We start from the raw sequence: 15,054 nt of genomic DNA on the forward strand, positions 1-15,054 counted from the left end.
CTTCCATGTCATAAAGGCTTAGTCATGTCTCTTGACCAAGCAATGAGCTGGTGCCCTGACACATCACCAACTGCTGCATTCAAATATGTGCATCAATGCTGAGCAGCAGATGCGCTGATCCAACCCAAGAGGTGTCCAAAATATCAGTCCAATGGGTGGTGTGTGAGAACTTGCTAGGGAAAGAGGGGAGAGATGGGGAAAGTCAGTACAAATGTGGGAGTCAGCCTGTAGCTGAGCTATCAGAAATTGGTCAGTAAATCGGAGCTCAGTGTCCGCCCAGTCAAGTCATGCTAAGTCAAATCAAGTACACTATGATGCTGCCTATCCAGTATGGGGATAATCAGATCCATATAATGCTAATGGAAAAGGGGCAGAATAAGCTAGATACAGGAGTTTCTGGAAACTACTTATACTAGCTACTCTAAACTAAACTCAATACTAATCCAGTCTCCAGATACCTCTCTGAGGCAGATGTTGGCATGCCGAATATCCAGGTGGGTCGATCCCATTGCGGAGGAAACCCGCAGTTGTCATGCCAAATATCTGGGTGGTCTCATTGCCTGGGGAATCCTGGTAGTCGCCATGCCAAATATCTGTGGGGGTCGAGACTCATTGCTGGGGTGTGTTGTCCTGTGTAGTGAGGGTCCATAGTGCTGCACAACGGTCTCTAAGGCCCGAAAATAGCTGTGGGAATACCGGCCTGACACACCCCACTGGAGGTGGGGTTGTTCAGTGCTTGGGGGAGGAGTGTGCATATTTGAAAATGCACTTTACAGGAGCAATCCCCCCTCAATCATTTGACAAGTGCACAAGGCTGCTGTGGATACAACCAGAAAGGGTTGATAGAGGATGTGTTAAGGGTCAAGAGAGTGAGGCCACCAGGCTGAGATATTGTGAGACTAGACTGACAGATATCGTCAAGTAACAGTGGTGTTGACAGAGGTCGAGAGAAGTATTGAGAGGAGCACTAGGATATCAAGAGCACAAGCTGACAGTATCACCCAGTTCACTGAAGTAGATAAGTTTGATGAGATACTGATGCCTACTTTGACTACACAAGTATTGTGGAGGATCCTAAGAGATCAGATCTAAGGACGAAATGATGAAAGGGGACAAGACTATCTATGATAGCCACGGAAGCAATCTAAAGAAGGTGGCTGAGAACTGTACAGCAGGGATTACCTTAGGGCAGGGTCCTAGGGTTGTTGGCAACCAACAATGTGGATGTCGCCCATGATGTGCTGTTCAACATCATTGACATGCTTGTACACAGGCCCGAGGACATGCCCTACCGTCGCTGGGGATGCGTGGGCGCAACCGCCAGTCGTGAGGACGGTATACCTGATGCGCACGCAGGATGCGACGGCATGGCTAACTCTGGGGGAGAATATGTGCGATGTACTCGTGTTGTTTTTTGGAGAAGAGGATAGTGGTGTCGACAAAGGTCAGGCCTGGGAGATCATGCATGAGACGTTCGGGACCCGGGCCTCAAAGCATTGGATCAAGGATGGGGGGCATTCACCAAATGTCGGGAAATTTTATCGTTTGCTGACAAGGCTATACTGGACAAGTAGAGAGCATGGCAGCTAGGGAATACTCAATTGCTACAGCGTTTAATGTTGTGTTGCGAATCTTATCGCCGATGCGGCTGTCATCTTACCACCGACCGCAACTCCCCGTCACAAGCTTACTACAGCTTTACCATATACCAAACGCTGCCAACCCAATAGCAACCATCCCCACTTTAATCCAGATCACGCCTAAACCTGGGAGTGAAGGAAGCGCCCCGCTCCCCTGTGGCCTGCTCGAGCTGCTCGGCACCACTGGACTCCCACTCACAGGTCCATTCGGGCTAATAGCGCGTGTGGTGCTCTGCGCACTCGTCCCTCCAGAAGTGGCTGTCGTATCCCCTGTCGGAGCCGCCCCGGTCTGTACAAGTATAGGAGCAGCATCTTCTTCCCACCGTGCACCACCGTCGAGGTTTGTACAACTTGCTAAGGGTGTGGATTGCCCGGGGGTCGTGGGGAGGAGTGTGCAGGATACGGCAAAGGATAGATCTGGAGCGCCAGTGAGGATGGCATCTTGGGCTCCTTCGACCAAGGTTACTATATTTATCGATTTCAGTTTGCTGCTTTGAACAGACAGAGATAGGGAACGGAAAGAAGATAGAGAACGGGAAGAGAGCGGAAGGAACGTACGCGTAGGGAACCCATCTGGCTGCCCAACCCAAGTGCCCGTCGGCTCCCCAGGTAAGATCTCCCATGTCGTCCTCCCATCCTCTCCCACACCGAGCTCGATAGCAGACAAAGGCTGAGGGTCAGTGTCGGGTATGTATAGGGAGAGTTGGGCTTGAGTGCCTGTGAAGCATTAGTGAGTGAAGTACTAGCTGATGGAGAGGGTTGTACTTCCTAGAAGTGCAAGAAGGAGGAGTAGCTTGCACATAATTATTGTTGAAGAGAGTGAAGTGAGGGTTGACAGTCCCTGGCTGCGTGCATCAGTTGTCCTCCGTCCACCATCCAAGGCAACATGGTCCTCGTACTCCTCATAGGCGACCTCCACATCCCCTACCGGTAAGTTCTCCCTCCCATTGCTCAACATTGATAACTCACAGTCCTGCGCAGAACACACGACCTCCCCACCAAATTCAAGAAACTACTCATACCGGGCAAGATACAACAGATCCTGTGCACGGGGAATGTCTGTGATCGGGAGACGCTCGAGTACCTGAGAGGGATCGCAGGGGAGGTACATGTCGTCAAAGGAGATTACGACGAGGTACGTCTCTTCCCTCCCAAAACAGAGCGCAACTCACTCGGAGTAGAACCCGGCCTTTCCTCTTTCCCTCATAGCGCAACACGGTCCAATCCGACTCGGCGTCCTACACGGACACCAAACCGTCCCCTTAGGGGACCAAGATGCTCTCTCTGCTCTCGCACGACAGATGGACGTCGACGTGCTCGTCTCTGGTGGCACGCACCAGTTCAGCGCAAAGGAGCATGAAGGGAGGTTCTTTGTCGATCCGGGCAGTGGGACGGGGGCTTGGGCAGGGTATTCGGAGAAGTAAGCACTGACTTTCGATGGATAAAGTCGTTGCTGATAAAGGACAGTGATGGGGTTCCGAGCTTTGCACTCATGGACATACAGGGAAGCGTGATCGTAACCTTTGTCTACCAGCTAATCGACGGCGAGGTGAGCCCACCCTCGTTGTCCTAACCCTCATGTGCTCACGCCTCCAGGTCCGGGTAGACAAGATCGAGTACCGTAAGGCTGCACCTGGACCTACTCCAACGGGAGGCATGTCAGGCATGACCAGCCCCAAGCCCACACCGCCGCGAGGTGCAGAGAGTGTCTGGAGCGGAGCGTGAGCCAAGGCATCACCAGCAGAGTGGGGTGACCACGGGATCTCTTTATGGGTGGAAAGCAGACGAGTGTGAGTACGCGGAGGAAGGATAGAGGTGCGATGATGTTTCTATTCGTACCTGCATACATGCGTCCAAACGTGTTATGCGTCCCATCCCAGCTGTCCCATGTACCGTACACAGTTCTGCCAACTCTGTCCGTGCTCGTCGGCCCCAATCTCAGCTCTGCCGTCGTCCAGATGCAGAAAGTCAGTGTCTTGCTTCTGCAGGCTCTGCCTCTATTAGAGGGTTCTCTTCTCTCGCTTGTTGGAGCAGGTCGTCTAGTCCTTTTTCTGTCAGAGCGCCCTAAGCACGAGTCAGTCCTAGGTTCCTTGATGAGAAAAAGAGACACACATCCAAACACGCCCTATACCCGTCCCACACTTTCCCACACGTCCTCTCATACTCGTCCCTCTTATCCCTCTGCCACTGTCTTTGCGCTTCCTCGCTCTCCGAGTTGCCCCCCGGTGGCGGTTGTAGGTATCCCTCGAACCATTTGTTGAAGCAAGCGTCGTACTTGTGTTTAAGAGGTGTGCATTGTGGTTTGAGGGAGTGGGCCATAGGGTGCGGAGAGTGGGGGGATGAGCTGAGTGCGGGGTGTACATTAACTGCTCGTTATAAGGGAAGTGTCTCCTAATACGGACAGAGCCGGGACGCCTAACTCCGACGGCACACGTCATCGGAGATAACGGAATACATATTAATGACGGAATTACGTATACCCATATATATTTGCAGCCGAGAGCACATTTTGCCTGCCCTACTGCCAGGTTTGAAACTTACTGTATATAATTACATCGGAGCACGTTTTTTGCACCTTCCTCGGTTTCCTTTCACCTGCGGCGTTATCAGAGTGATCACGTTGTGTTGTGAAACCATTCTACCATTACTCGTCCCTAGCTGCTGGTGAACAACGCAGATGAAAGGTCGAAAACCTGTGCAATCGAGGCATGTGAACACATTTTAACTGAATCAAGCAAAGAAATCCGTTTCGTACTGCTTTAGTTTTAGTGAATGCCTTTAAAATAGTCAACATAATTCCATTCAGAATCATTCAACGTGCCATCAGAGAGCCGGACGCGAGTGTATCGCTGGCAGTTTCCTAAGGAGTTTCGGCGTCTTTCACCCTATTTGAGTTTCTATATTTGCATCGATGCTTATTAGGTTTTTGGGACCCAGTGCAAATTGCGTGAAACCTGTTACATCCACCAAACTGATGGCTTACTAAAGGGCCAAATTTGGGTTTTGAGTACCGTTCACCGAGACAGAAGAGGTTATAATTCTGATATAGAAAGGCCTTTCTTGCCAAATGTGGTTGTATCGGAGGGGGTGACTCCTTTTGGTGTAGTTGACCTGTGTGTGTGTACACAGCCACTAACTCCTGATATGGGCGTTGAAAAGACGCGTTTATCAACGGCGGAATTCATTTGAGAGCAACAGCTCATCCATACCCCTCACCTCTTCACCACCACCACCGCCCTCTCCCTTCTCCCCGCCGTCCCCCCCCCCCTCCCAACAACAACATACCCAACATTCTACACTCGACAGCGACGGAGTACCTCACGTATCTCCGCACAGAGTCACGGAACATCATCCGGGCATGACAACACCTCGTGTGCCTCCACCTCAGTTGCAGACCGACATCGACATACCCGAGGCGGTCACTCCTCCCCTGAGTGACGACGGGGGAAATAATAACGACGGTCCACTCAGCGCCCCTGCAAGTCCTTTATGGCGCCGCCGAAGACTTGAACATCTGGGCCATGTCCGTACTGGCTCTCTGGGTGCCGGGGATGACCTCCTATCCGCCAGCGGTGCCTTTAGACAGCGCCCTGCTACAAGCTATGGTAGCTTCCCTTCCCCTATATCGAAGAGGTCCACACGTTCTCGCAAGCGAGTCTTCACTCTCCCTCACCTGTCCACCGCGCTTGGCATCAACAGTCCCTCACGAGATGTCCTCACGAGCCCTAGGGAGGAAGAACCGCTTCTCCGGGGAAGGGAAATCAACTTCTTTGGCAGCATTAGGCGACCTCCGTCCGCTTATGACGCCGACTGGACAGTGCAGAATATTAGCTCGATCAGTGAAGAAGGGGCAAAGGCAAACGGCATACGCGTTTGGTACGCGTCTTTCTCCTCCGTGGATTGGCTACATGACGCAGTACGTATATGCGCGTCTATGCGATGGAGAACTGACAGTTGAACAGATCAAAGACTCTATGCGGCTGCTCCGTCTCCGCCGTCGTCACTCCGTCCGCGGACGCGTGCTCAACAACCTCGATCGTTTCGTCGGCTGGCTCATCGTCACCCTCGTCGGCGCACTGACAGCCTGCGTCGCCTGGCTCATCATTCGCAGTGAATCCTGGCTCTTCGATCTCAAGGAGGGATATTGTTCCGATGGGTGGTGGAAGGCGAGGAGGTTCTGCTGCCCGTTCATGGACGAGGATCGTTCTGCCTTGGTGGGAGTGGCGGAGGATGACCAGTGTCCCGCGTGGTTACCATGGATGGAAGCGTTGGGTCCGGCTTGGGAGATCGGGAATCGCTGGATTGGCTTGGAACGCTGGTCTGGGGAATATATCGCATACACTGTCATGGCTGTACGTCGCCTCTCCGTTTCGTGACCCTTGGTTGACCTCGAGTAGTGCCTTCTGTCCCTTCTCTCTTGCCTTCTCACCATCTATCTCACAAAATCCACGACGTTCGTCACGAGCAAGGACTCGGGGCTGTATTCCGCCACTTTCGATAAGGCAGGGAGTACCCCACAGCTTGACGGCTTGCCTTCCAAGCACCTGAGCAGGACTGGAGAAGGCCACCTGGATGTCATGCCGAGGAAAGTAATGTACTTCGTAAGCCTCCCTCACATGCTTGCTGGCCCGTCCTCACCTTAGATAGGCGTCAGGAAGCGGCATACCCGAAATAAAAACTATCCTGTCGGGATTCGTCATCCACGGATACCTCGGTGGGCGTGTGCTGTTCACGAAATCCCTCGGACTTGCACTCTCTGTCGGATCCGGATTGTCTTTAGGCAAGGAAGGACCATTTGTTCACATCGCTTGCTGTGTGGGTAACATCATCAGTCGCTTTTTCCAGAAGTACGAGACGAATGAAGGTGGGCCTATACGTGCCATAAGAGGATCCAGCTTACCCGTTGGTAGGTAGACGGCGCGAGATCCTCAGTGCGGCCAGTGCGGCTGGCGTCGCCGTCGCCTTCGGTGCTCCTATCGGTGGCGTGCTCTTCTCTCTGGAAGAAGTCTCATACTACTTCCCGCCTAAAGTCATGTGGCGCAGTTTCTTCTGTGCTATGATCGCCGCCGTCACGCTCAAGTTCCTCGACCCTTTCGGAACCGGCAAACTCGTACTGTTCAAAGTGACGTACGACAAGGACTGGCACTACCTCGAGCTACCGGTATTTGCCCTTCTCGGTGTGTTCGGTGGTGTTTACGGCGCCTATTTCTCCAAGCTTAACTACCGATGGAGCAAGCACATTCGCAACAAGACGTGGCTGAAAACGCATCCTGCTGCCGAAGTTCTCCTTGTGACACTCCTTACAGCGGGCACATGTTTCCTCAACCGCTACACGCGCATGGGCGGTCCAGAACTCGTCTACAATCTCTTTGCGGAATGCTCCTCCGAGAAGGGGCACGAGGGCCTCTGTGTGCGCGAGCGGGAGGAAGTAAACGCAGTCCTCAGCGCTATAGGCGTGACGCTGCTTGTCAAGGGCGCGCTGACCATCATCACCTTTGGGATCAAAGTGCCTGCGGGAATATTCATACCCACCCTCGGCGTCGGCGCGTGCTTTGGAAGGATCGTGGGATTGGCATTGCAGACCCTTCAAGCGCAGAGACCGGATCTTCCCGTTTTTGGGTTCTGTAAACAGGGGGAGGACTGTATCATCCCTGGGGTATATGCTATGGTCGGAGCGGCTGCTACACTATCCGGTGTGACGGTCAGTCTTCCCTCATATTTTGACCAGTCGGGAATTGACAACGAGGGTAGCGCACGACGGTATCTCTGGCTGTCATCATGTTCGAGCTGACGGACAGCCTGACATACACCCTCCCGGTCAGCTTGGCGGTGCTGGTGGCAAAGACGATCGCAGATCGCATTGAACCGAAAGGAATTTATGATCTGGTCATCGAGTACGGGCGCTCTTCTTTGTTAGCAGACCCATGCTCACTGCCTTGCAGCCTCAATAACCTCCCATACCTGGACGCTAAGCGTCAATATATTTGGGGCGCACTCATGGTTACGGATGTCACAAACCGAAAGGTGGACGTCATTCGCACTGTGCAGGACAACACGGTCAAGTCCCTCCGCGATAAACTTATCAGCGCTGTCAATGCAGGGAATGGGGATTCCGGGTTCCCAATCTTGGCTCACGCTGAGGACGGCGAAAAGATGATTGGATATATCGGAGCGAACGAGCTAGAGCATGCCCTCTGTGAGTCGCTTGCAGCCCTTGTTTCCTACATGACTGAACATGGTACAGCGATTGTTGCCGAGAATCCGGACGCTTCCTGTCATTTTCACCATACGACATCACACGATCTCCTAAATCTGTCAATTTCTTCCTTGTACAATACACCTCTTCCACAAGACCTATATGACCTGTCGATCTACATGGACCAGGCTCCATTGACGGTAGCGGCGCATGCTCCGCTGGAGCTTGTTCAACAGCTGTTTGTCAAGCTCGGTGCCAAATATGTGGTCGTTGTGAATGATGATGGCACTTGTAAGCTTGTCGTCTGCCTTCTAACCCATACGTCCCTTAAACTCTTCCTAGATCAAGGTGTAATTGACAGGAAGACCTGGCTGCAATTTCTTCACCGGCTTGAGGAAAAGGAATGATTTATTTCGTTTCCACCACACTTTTACGATACCCCGGATGCATTTCGGCATGATCTTGGAATGAATTTACATGTCGCGGTTTTCTTCTTGCCCTTACATTATTTCGCATTCGGATTTCGGATTCTACAGGCTGGATTGGATGGATATTACTTACACGGTTGCATGATGTATAATACACAATGCATATTTTCTTCCCCTGTTCGTCTATGTGTGATTATATCATCATTTACGTTACAATCATAAGTATCATCGGTATGAGATCACCATCCTCTGTGTCATGCCGTTATCTACCTTATACATATTTGCAAACGACTTTCACCTCCAATCAGAATTAAAGCTCCAGCCAGAGTCATCGTCCTCAGTACGCTGAGGAGTGCAAAACATTCCCCCAGTGAATCGCTGGTACCTATCCCGAATTCCGGCCATCGGGCGGCACATGCCAGCACGTAATTTGCGCTTTTTGAGTCTGGGATTCTGGCGGTAACTGGTAGGTTGTGGCACTTCGTGATAAACAGGAGTCTGGTAAGGGTAGCCATGCGGTACGAGCGGTGAGAACTGGACTGGCGCTGTTCGTGAAACCGTAGGTGGGCGAGATGGGGTTCGGTAACGTGCGTGATTGCGCGCAAACGCATCATGGCAGGATTGCACAACACGTCAGAGTAGGGCGGTGTAATGGTCAAGCCAAGCATAGTGCACTCCTCCATACCAGTCGAAGTGCCCTGGCCATTCGGCAAAACCACGGGCCCAAGATACATATGCTGCGAGCGTGCTACGAATCAAGCATCTGGTCAGACACTCATTTCAGCTAGTAAATCAAAGAGACCTACTTTGCTTCCCAGCTCCCCACTTGGCACAGGTTAGTCGGCGTCAAGTATTTCGGATCCAAAATCTTCACAGGAGTCTCCACCAAGTCTTTAAGCGGCTTCAGCATTTCGCGACAATGTTGACCATCCGACACCTGTACCTGGGTGTCAGCGTACGGGAGATGGCGCGGACGTAGATACTTACCTGCATGACATACCAAGCACTCTCAATAGCATTGCGCAAGTCATGAATTGGGTCTCTCCCAGGAATCGCCTGGACAGCATCCTCTAGATCCTGGAGCATTGAGGACCAGATGTTCTCAGCTGCCGGATCCGCCCTTGAGTAATTACCGAACATATCAGGCTGGGCTAGTGGAGCTGCCGATGTAACAACGACGGGGGAAGGGGCTGCAGCCGGCGCAACGGGAGGGGTTGTCGGCGGAGTCCAAGGAACGTATCGAAATGTGACAGGCTCCTCCCATGGCTTCTTGAACACGCCACAGCGGTGATTAGGTGCCCATGTGTTGTTGCATCTCTGGCACATGTGCGTGTGGGAAGGTACTTCCTCCCGTGTGTACGGTTGGGGTGCGGAGAAGGGTAGACCAGCGGCAGGATGGTTACCACTACGAGCGTCGGCCTTAAAGGTACAGGTTGAGAGGCCGGAGGAGCTGGAGCAGGAATCGATGGGGGGTTAGGCGGATGCGCATGAACCTGCTCCAACCCAACCCTTGGCTGGGGGATCTAAGGGGGGGTTGGTGGATGCGCATAAACCCGTTCCAACACTACCCTCGGCTGTGGGATCGATGGGGGGAGTGGCGGATGAGCATGAACCTGCTCCAACACAACCCTCGGCTGTGGGACCGCGGGTTGCTCTGCAAGCGCGGCGGCAGACTGAATTGATGAAGTGGGCTGGGTTTGGGCCGTAAATCGTGTCTGGTTTGGTTCGTGTGAAATCCGCGAGGGAACCGGACCGTCGTAGTCTTCCGAGGTCATATCACGCGGCGAGGCTGGGATAGGAGTAACGTAGTTTGTTGAGGCAATACCCGATAGACGCAAGAACGCAGTTGGATCTATACGACTGACTGCCTCCAATATGGCCGGCAGCGAGGACGGGAGGAATCGTTCGCGGTGTTCGGCTTCCGCCATGCTCGGCTGTTGATGGGAGCGCCCTTCGCGTCCGTCGACATGGGTTGCACGCCCACTCGCTGGAAAGGCATTGCGCGAACCGTGTTCGGACATGAAGGCACAGGAAGACGCCTTAGACCAGCTAAGACAAAAAGCGGACTGGTAGACTTGGCCGGAACGAGAACACTGATAGAAATTCCATCGATATCGATGATTTTAAGTACACAAGCAAGAGGACAATTGGTGTCAGTGGGTAACTCAGTGGTACTACCCTGCCGAGGTGTTCACCACATCGGCCTTTGCTGGGCTAGTCGGAGATCCAAATATTGTTAAGCGGGTAGCCTCAAGGAATGGCACAATATTTTGAGACACAGTCAAGTCCAGCAGAAACAATCAGTTGCTAAGCGCGTCCAGAGGAGTATGGACCAACTGAACGGACAGCCCTTGTTTTGCGCGTCAAAGAGGCCCTGGCCCCTAGATATGCGGATGAGACCCACGGATGGTCTCATCTGAAGCAAATTTCTATTTTTCTATTTTGCTTCAGTTTAGAGCGGTGCTCAAATCTTAATTCCATATGGGTTACCGGCTATCTGCTTACTCACTCACTGTGTACATTGTATTTGTAGGTCAAATAAGACATGTGAGGTATCATACTGATTGGAGTAATGTGATCACATCCACTGGAGTTATAAGCTGGTTGTCCTTATTGGAGTAATGTGATCATGCATGCTGGAACAGCAAGCAAGAAGTACTATGAAAGAGTGTGTATTTGATTGTGACTTTACAAAATGAATGACAACAATTGGCAAGACACAAGACGTAAACTACCTCATACTCCTTCAAGACTCTGCCCATGAATTGATAACCTTGAGGAGCACATCAATGGGGTTGACACCACATGCAATGGCAATGATAGACACAACTAGAGAATGTTTTAGTGAGGAGCAAATGAATCAGATGAAAGACACTCACAAGTAAATGCCAGCCACTTATATTTGTGCTTGACCATGGCATCATTATACTCTTTTGAGTTGAAGATGTGGGACAACACCCACACCAACCACCTGAGCACAATCATCATTCCTGTCCAAAACCATCCACCCCAAGAACGACTCTTCTTCAACTCCTTCAGCTTCTCTGCCTTCTCCCTGGCTGCTTCTGCCTCCCATCCATCCTCGAACCCATCAGCATGGCCACAAAATTTGTCCCACACAAGCAAGCCAGCAGCAGCATGCTGGCCACTTGTCCTTGTGCATCAAGCCCTGCTTCTCAGGTGCCTTGGCAGTCTTAGCCTAGAAAGAAGAGTCAGCTGGCTTGATGACCAGACACAATCACATTACTCCAATGATTGCAGTACCTGCCATAGGGCAGATGCAATCACATTACTCCAATGATTGCCATCTCCCTATTGCAGGACATGCAAAGACAGGCAATGTCATCACAATATTGAAAGAACTCACCTTACTGGCCTTGCCCTCCTCCATGTCAGACAGCTCATGTCCAACCTCCTCCTCCTTGGCTGCCGCCACACCAGCCACCATGAAGTGTTGACTGCACATGCACAATATGGTCAACACTCTGTGCTCAGCCGGCATGAGGCAATACCAGCCCAGGCCAGCATTGTCCCCCCACCTTCTCCATCCCCCGCAGTCTCTGCCGTATCCACTAAGGAAACCCCCCCCCCCCACTACTTGCTGTTGGGCTCTTGCTGGCCTTGTAAATGCCTTTCAACAAGGTGTCATTGAGCTGCAGCAGCATTGATTTGGGGTTGTTGTCCCCCAAACCTCCGTCACTTTGTGCCAATCTGCTTTCACTCATGTTGATGGTGGGGAGAAAGAAAGAGAGGAACTGGTTGTGGGAGGTCAGCTATAGTGCAAAGCAGCCATGAGGCTGGGTTTGCATACCTAAAAGGCTTTGTGCACCTTCTTCCCCTATTCACACCCCTGATCAGGAGAAGCTGCTCCTGCCTTCCTTTCCCCTGATGGGCTGTGCTCTTTGCAGCATGCCACACAGATTTTCGGAGTTCAACAAAGTCAACAGTTAGGATATTGTTGACATTAATGCAGTCTGCAGGGCTGTGAAAATGAAGAGAGTCCCCATAACATTAGAGTGTAGCAAAGAGGAGGAGAGGAAAGTTGCATGGTCCCTGATGAGTGTAACACATGGCTGGTGCATGAGGGAGTCAGCCTGTTATGGCAAGGTATCACGTGTAGCACTGCCTTCTTCAGCCCCATTATTGATGGATGCAGTCACCCCTCTTTCTCTCCCAAATGACCATCTACAAGAAGTTAACCAGACAAAGACAATAACTGTATGTCTCATTAATTCTGAGTTCCATCATTGCTTGTAGCTGACCTGTAGTCAGCTTCCTAAAGGACAAGTATGACTCCAGATTTGTTGGAGTATCTCACTGCTGCTGGCATCAACTGCAGCAGTGGTGGGTTTGAGGGAGGAGGGGGAGCAGGAGGCAGCACAGTGGGACATGCCGGACGTGATCACATTACTCCAATCAACATCAACAATGGCAGCAGCAGAGTGGCAGCAGCAGCAGAAGAAGGCAGTCTTGCAGGACATACCAAATGTGATCACATTACTCCAATCAACATCAATGATGGCAGCGGCAGAGCAGCTGCTGCAGCAGAAGGAGGTGGTCTTGCAGGACATGCCGAATGGAATCACATTACTCCAATCAACATTGACAAGCAACCTCGCTTGGAGATGAGAAAGCCCTCCCATGTCTGTAGCAACAAAGCTGCTGCTGATGACATCATCTGCCTTTTCTTGCTCTTGGAGGCTTATCCCAAGCAGTCTAAGCTGCTGCCCCCACCCATTCCTTGCACCTCCAAGCAGCATGCAACTGAGACTGATGAGTTTGCTCACCTTCATCCTCACCCTTGCATTGTTGTGGCAAAATTGGCATCCATGCCTGTCACATCTTCAGCTGTCTATATCAACAGCTACGCAGAGGGTTTCAAACATGGTGTTCAGGCTTGTCAAGCTTACACCAATCTACCCCAGAAGTATGAAGAAATTGGGCAGAACTATGTGAATGGACTGTATCTTAGTTGGCAGAAGTGGTGGAATGGGTTCACTTCAGACTATGCACCCATGTTGGCTTCAGACTATGCACCCATATCCACCATCATTGACACCTACGATGTGTAGGTCAAGGTTCTTGCAGGACTTATGTCCCTCAATTTGGTTCCCCAATTACCGATCTAACTGCCTATGCTCTTTATTTCCCACCTCTCTGTATTCCTGCTATGCCCTTCACATCCTTGTACTCCATGCTCCTTATCAATAGTTTGTGCTACCACAGCCAAATACTTAGGCAAATTCACTTGTTTATCAGACTACTTCCTCTCTCCTAAGCTACCTAATCCAAAAGATCCTCCACCGCTTGCATAATGCCATTTGACATTGATTCATCTGACTCATGTTCATCATCATCTTTGCTATCATCCTCACAATTGAATCACCCCATAATGTCCGCATCCTCATCATACTCTTCTTCCCATCCCTGATTGTCTCCCCCAAATGATAGATCCATATACTGATGAGACAAGGTAAGGTCATGTGCTTGCTGTGCCACAAGAGTTGTCATAAGCCTTTCACAATCTTCAATTTACTCCAATCACTCCTTCAGCTCTCAATAGATAGTCCAGAAGGTTTGTAGCATGATGGTAGGACTCCCCATATCTACAACCCATCCATCAGTCAATGACATGCAATCCTCGATATGACGGCTTACCAAAATAGCAGCTCTCAATTGCCCACTTGAAGAAGGTAGGAACTAGCTTGAAGACTTCATGCTCAGGAGGTGCATACAGTTGTTCAACTTCCTGTAATTCATCTTCACTAACTGATACCTGTGAATACAGTCAGCCCTGTCTCAAATTGAAGGATCAGTGATTTACCTTGAAGCTTAGTGCACCATACCTCTTTGGATGATGTAGCGCCAGCTCAGGGATTGCTGTAGGGAGTAACTTCTTCCTGTCCTTGCACGGCTTGCTAGTATTATGCATGAAGCAATACTCATCCAGCTTGGACTGCATGAAAGGTATTGCCAGTGTCAGGGGACATCTAATTTGCTTTGACTACAGCTTACTCAGGCATGATTACTCATGCTGCATCAACCTGACACCAGCTATGCCAGTGCTGTGTGGCCTGTGGACTGCCTCTGGTAGGACCATGTGGCACTGTGCAGCATGACAGCCAGTGACTAGCCACCAGCCAGTGACTCATAGTGACAAGGCCTATGACTCACCACAACTGGCCAGAGATGACTGGCCATGACTCACTATGACTAGACATTTTCCTCCTTCTCTTGAGTATAAATACCCACCTGTTTAAACAATGATATCCTCAGATCTGGTCTCTGAGGAATCTCCACTGTACTTCAATAGGGATAGTACTCTGCAGAATATACCTCTGTCACCTCATGTTAAGGCAACACAGGCTGACTAAGTCTGCTCACCTAAGAGTGCCAAGAGTCTAAGCAGGCAACAAGGAAGTGGAGTAGACCTGATGACTAAGACCTATCTACAGTATAGGTACCTGTGGATGATCCTAAGAGACCAAGTCTGAAGAGACAGTCCCCAGGCAGAGTAGGCCTTATATTTATACCTCTGTGGTGGAACCTGCTAGAACATCTTGCTTACTCAGCCTAGTCAGGTGATCAGGTCATATGACCAAGGATGAGGTCATATGAGGTCATGCACAGCCATGCACAGCAGGTCACCTGACCATCCAATCCTTCCAGCAGGTTCCAGCACATGCCAAGGTATACCAGCTACTTCCATGTCATAAAGGCTTAGTCATGTCTCTTGACCAAGCAATGAGCTGGTGCCCTGACATCCACCCCCCCTTCTAGACATGCTGTC

General features: G+C 51.1%; 7 protein-coding genes across 7 annotated transcripts; 2 read left to right on the plus strand and 5 right to left on the minus strand.

Annotated features, from left to right (window-relative positions):
• Nucleotides 1-1,547: 1,547 nt before the first annotated feature.
• On the minus strand, nt 1,548-2,445 carry DACRYDRAFT_116040 (uncharacterized protein; the record flags this gene model as incomplete). The annotated part of the gene is made up of 3 exons (XM_040770123.1): nt 1,548-2,105; nt 2,199-2,357; nt 2,406-2,445. 3 exons carry the CDS (start codon nt 2,440-2,442, stop codon nt 1,699-1,701), a joined length of 603 nt encoding a protein of 200 aa, XP_040629216.1. The 3' UTR covers nt 1,548-1,698.
• A 58-nt stretch (nt 2,446-2,503) lies between these two features.
• Nucleotides 2,504-3,470, plus strand: DACRYDRAFT_22004 (Metallo-dependent phosphatase). The gene is made up of 5 exons (XM_040772636.1): nt 2,504-2,570; nt 2,622-2,775; nt 2,822-3,060; nt 3,108-3,189; nt 3,237-3,470. The coding sequence occupies exons 1-5, from the start codon at nt 2,527-2,529 to the stop codon at nt 3,363-3,365; spliced, it is 648 nt and encodes a 215-aa protein (XP_040629217.1). The 5' UTR covers nt 2,504-2,526; the 3' UTR covers nt 3,366-3,470.
• DACRYDRAFT_22007 (uncharacterized protein) lies at nt 3,455-3,965 on the minus strand. The gene is made up of 2 exons (XM_040772637.1): nt 3,753-3,965; nt 3,455-3,704 (listed from the first exon to the last, which is right to left on the minus strand). Exons 1-2 carry the CDS (start codon nt 3,957-3,959, stop codon nt 3,609-3,611), a joined length of 303 nt encoding a protein of 100 aa, XP_040629218.1. The 5' UTR covers nt 3,960-3,965; the 3' UTR covers nt 3,455-3,608.
• A 1,196-nt stretch (nt 3,966-5,161) lies between these two features.
• DACRYDRAFT_94675 (clc channel) lies at nt 5,162-8,243 on the plus strand (the record flags this gene model as incomplete). Its single annotated transcript, XM_040777237.1, has 10 exons — nt 5,162-5,245; nt 5,497-5,556; nt 5,603-5,992; nt 6,038-6,241; nt 6,288-6,504; nt 6,551-7,341; nt 7,392-7,534; nt 7,583-7,836; nt 7,885-8,127; nt 8,179-8,243. The coding sequence occupies 10 exons, from the start codon at nt 5,162-5,164 to the stop codon at nt 8,241-8,243; spliced, it is 2,451 nt and encodes an 816-aa protein (XP_040629219.1).
• Nucleotides 8,244-8,897: 654 nt separating this feature from the next.
• DACRYDRAFT_107253 (uncharacterized protein) lies at nt 8,898-10,285 on the minus strand (the record flags this gene model as incomplete). The annotated part of the gene is made up of 4 exons (XM_040768435.1): nt 8,898-9,012; nt 9,071-9,201; nt 9,252-9,683; nt 9,878-10,285. The coding sequence occupies 4 exons, from the start codon at nt 10,283-10,285 to the stop codon at nt 8,898-8,900; spliced, it is 1,086 nt and encodes a 361-aa protein (XP_040629220.1).
• A 725-nt stretch (nt 10,286-11,010) lies between these two features.
• On the minus strand, nt 11,011-11,766 carry DACRYDRAFT_15630 (uncharacterized protein; the record flags this gene model as incomplete). The annotated part of the gene is made up of 4 exons (XM_040771124.1): nt 11,011-11,093; nt 11,144-11,405; nt 11,529-11,576; nt 11,632-11,766. 4 exons carry the CDS (start codon nt 11,764-11,766, stop codon nt 11,011-11,013), a joined length of 528 nt encoding a protein of 175 aa, XP_040629221.1.
• Nucleotides 11,767-13,820: 2,054 nt separating this feature from the next.
• DACRYDRAFT_107254 (uncharacterized protein) lies at nt 13,821-14,226 on the minus strand (the record flags this gene model as incomplete). The annotated part of the gene is made up of 3 exons (XM_040768436.1): nt 13,821-13,870; nt 13,923-14,040; nt 14,089-14,226. 3 exons carry the CDS (start codon nt 14,224-14,226, stop codon nt 13,821-13,823), a joined length of 306 nt encoding a protein of 101 aa, XP_040629222.1.
• Nucleotides 14,227-15,054: the final 828 nt, after the last annotated feature.

The sequence above is a fragment of the Dacryopinax primogenitus genome, assembly GCF_000292625.1.
Source record: "Dacryopinax primogenitus strain DJM-731 SS1 chromosome Unknown DACRYscaffold_8, whole genome shotgun sequence".
Lineage (NCBI taxonomy): Eukaryota > Fungi > Basidiomycota > Dacrymycetes > Dacrymycetales > Dacrymycetaceae > Dacryopinax > Dacryopinax primogenitus.

Bases quoted from the DNA above. Each gene is read 5' to 3' on its own strand.
- DACRYDRAFT_22004 (XM_040772636.1), top strand. From the start codon at position 2,527: ATGGTCCTCGTACTCCTCATAGGCGACCTCCACATCCCCTACCG. The intron at 2,571-2,621 runs GTAAGTTCTCCC...AGTCCTGCGCAG, and splicing joins GACCTCCACATCCCCTACCG to AACACACGACCTCCCCACCA. The intron at 3,190-3,236 runs GTGAGCCCACCC...TCACGCCTCCAG, and splicing joins ACCAGCTAATCGACGGCGAG to GTCCGGGTAGACAAGATCGA.
- DACRYDRAFT_22007 (XM_040772637.1), bottom strand. From the start codon at position 3,959: ATGGCCCACTCCCTCAAACCACAATGCACACCTCTTAAACACAAGTAC. The intron at 3,705-3,752 runs GTGTGTCTCTTT...ACTCGTGCTTAG, and splicing joins GGTATAGGGCGTGTTTGGAT to GGCGCTCTGACAGAAAAAGG.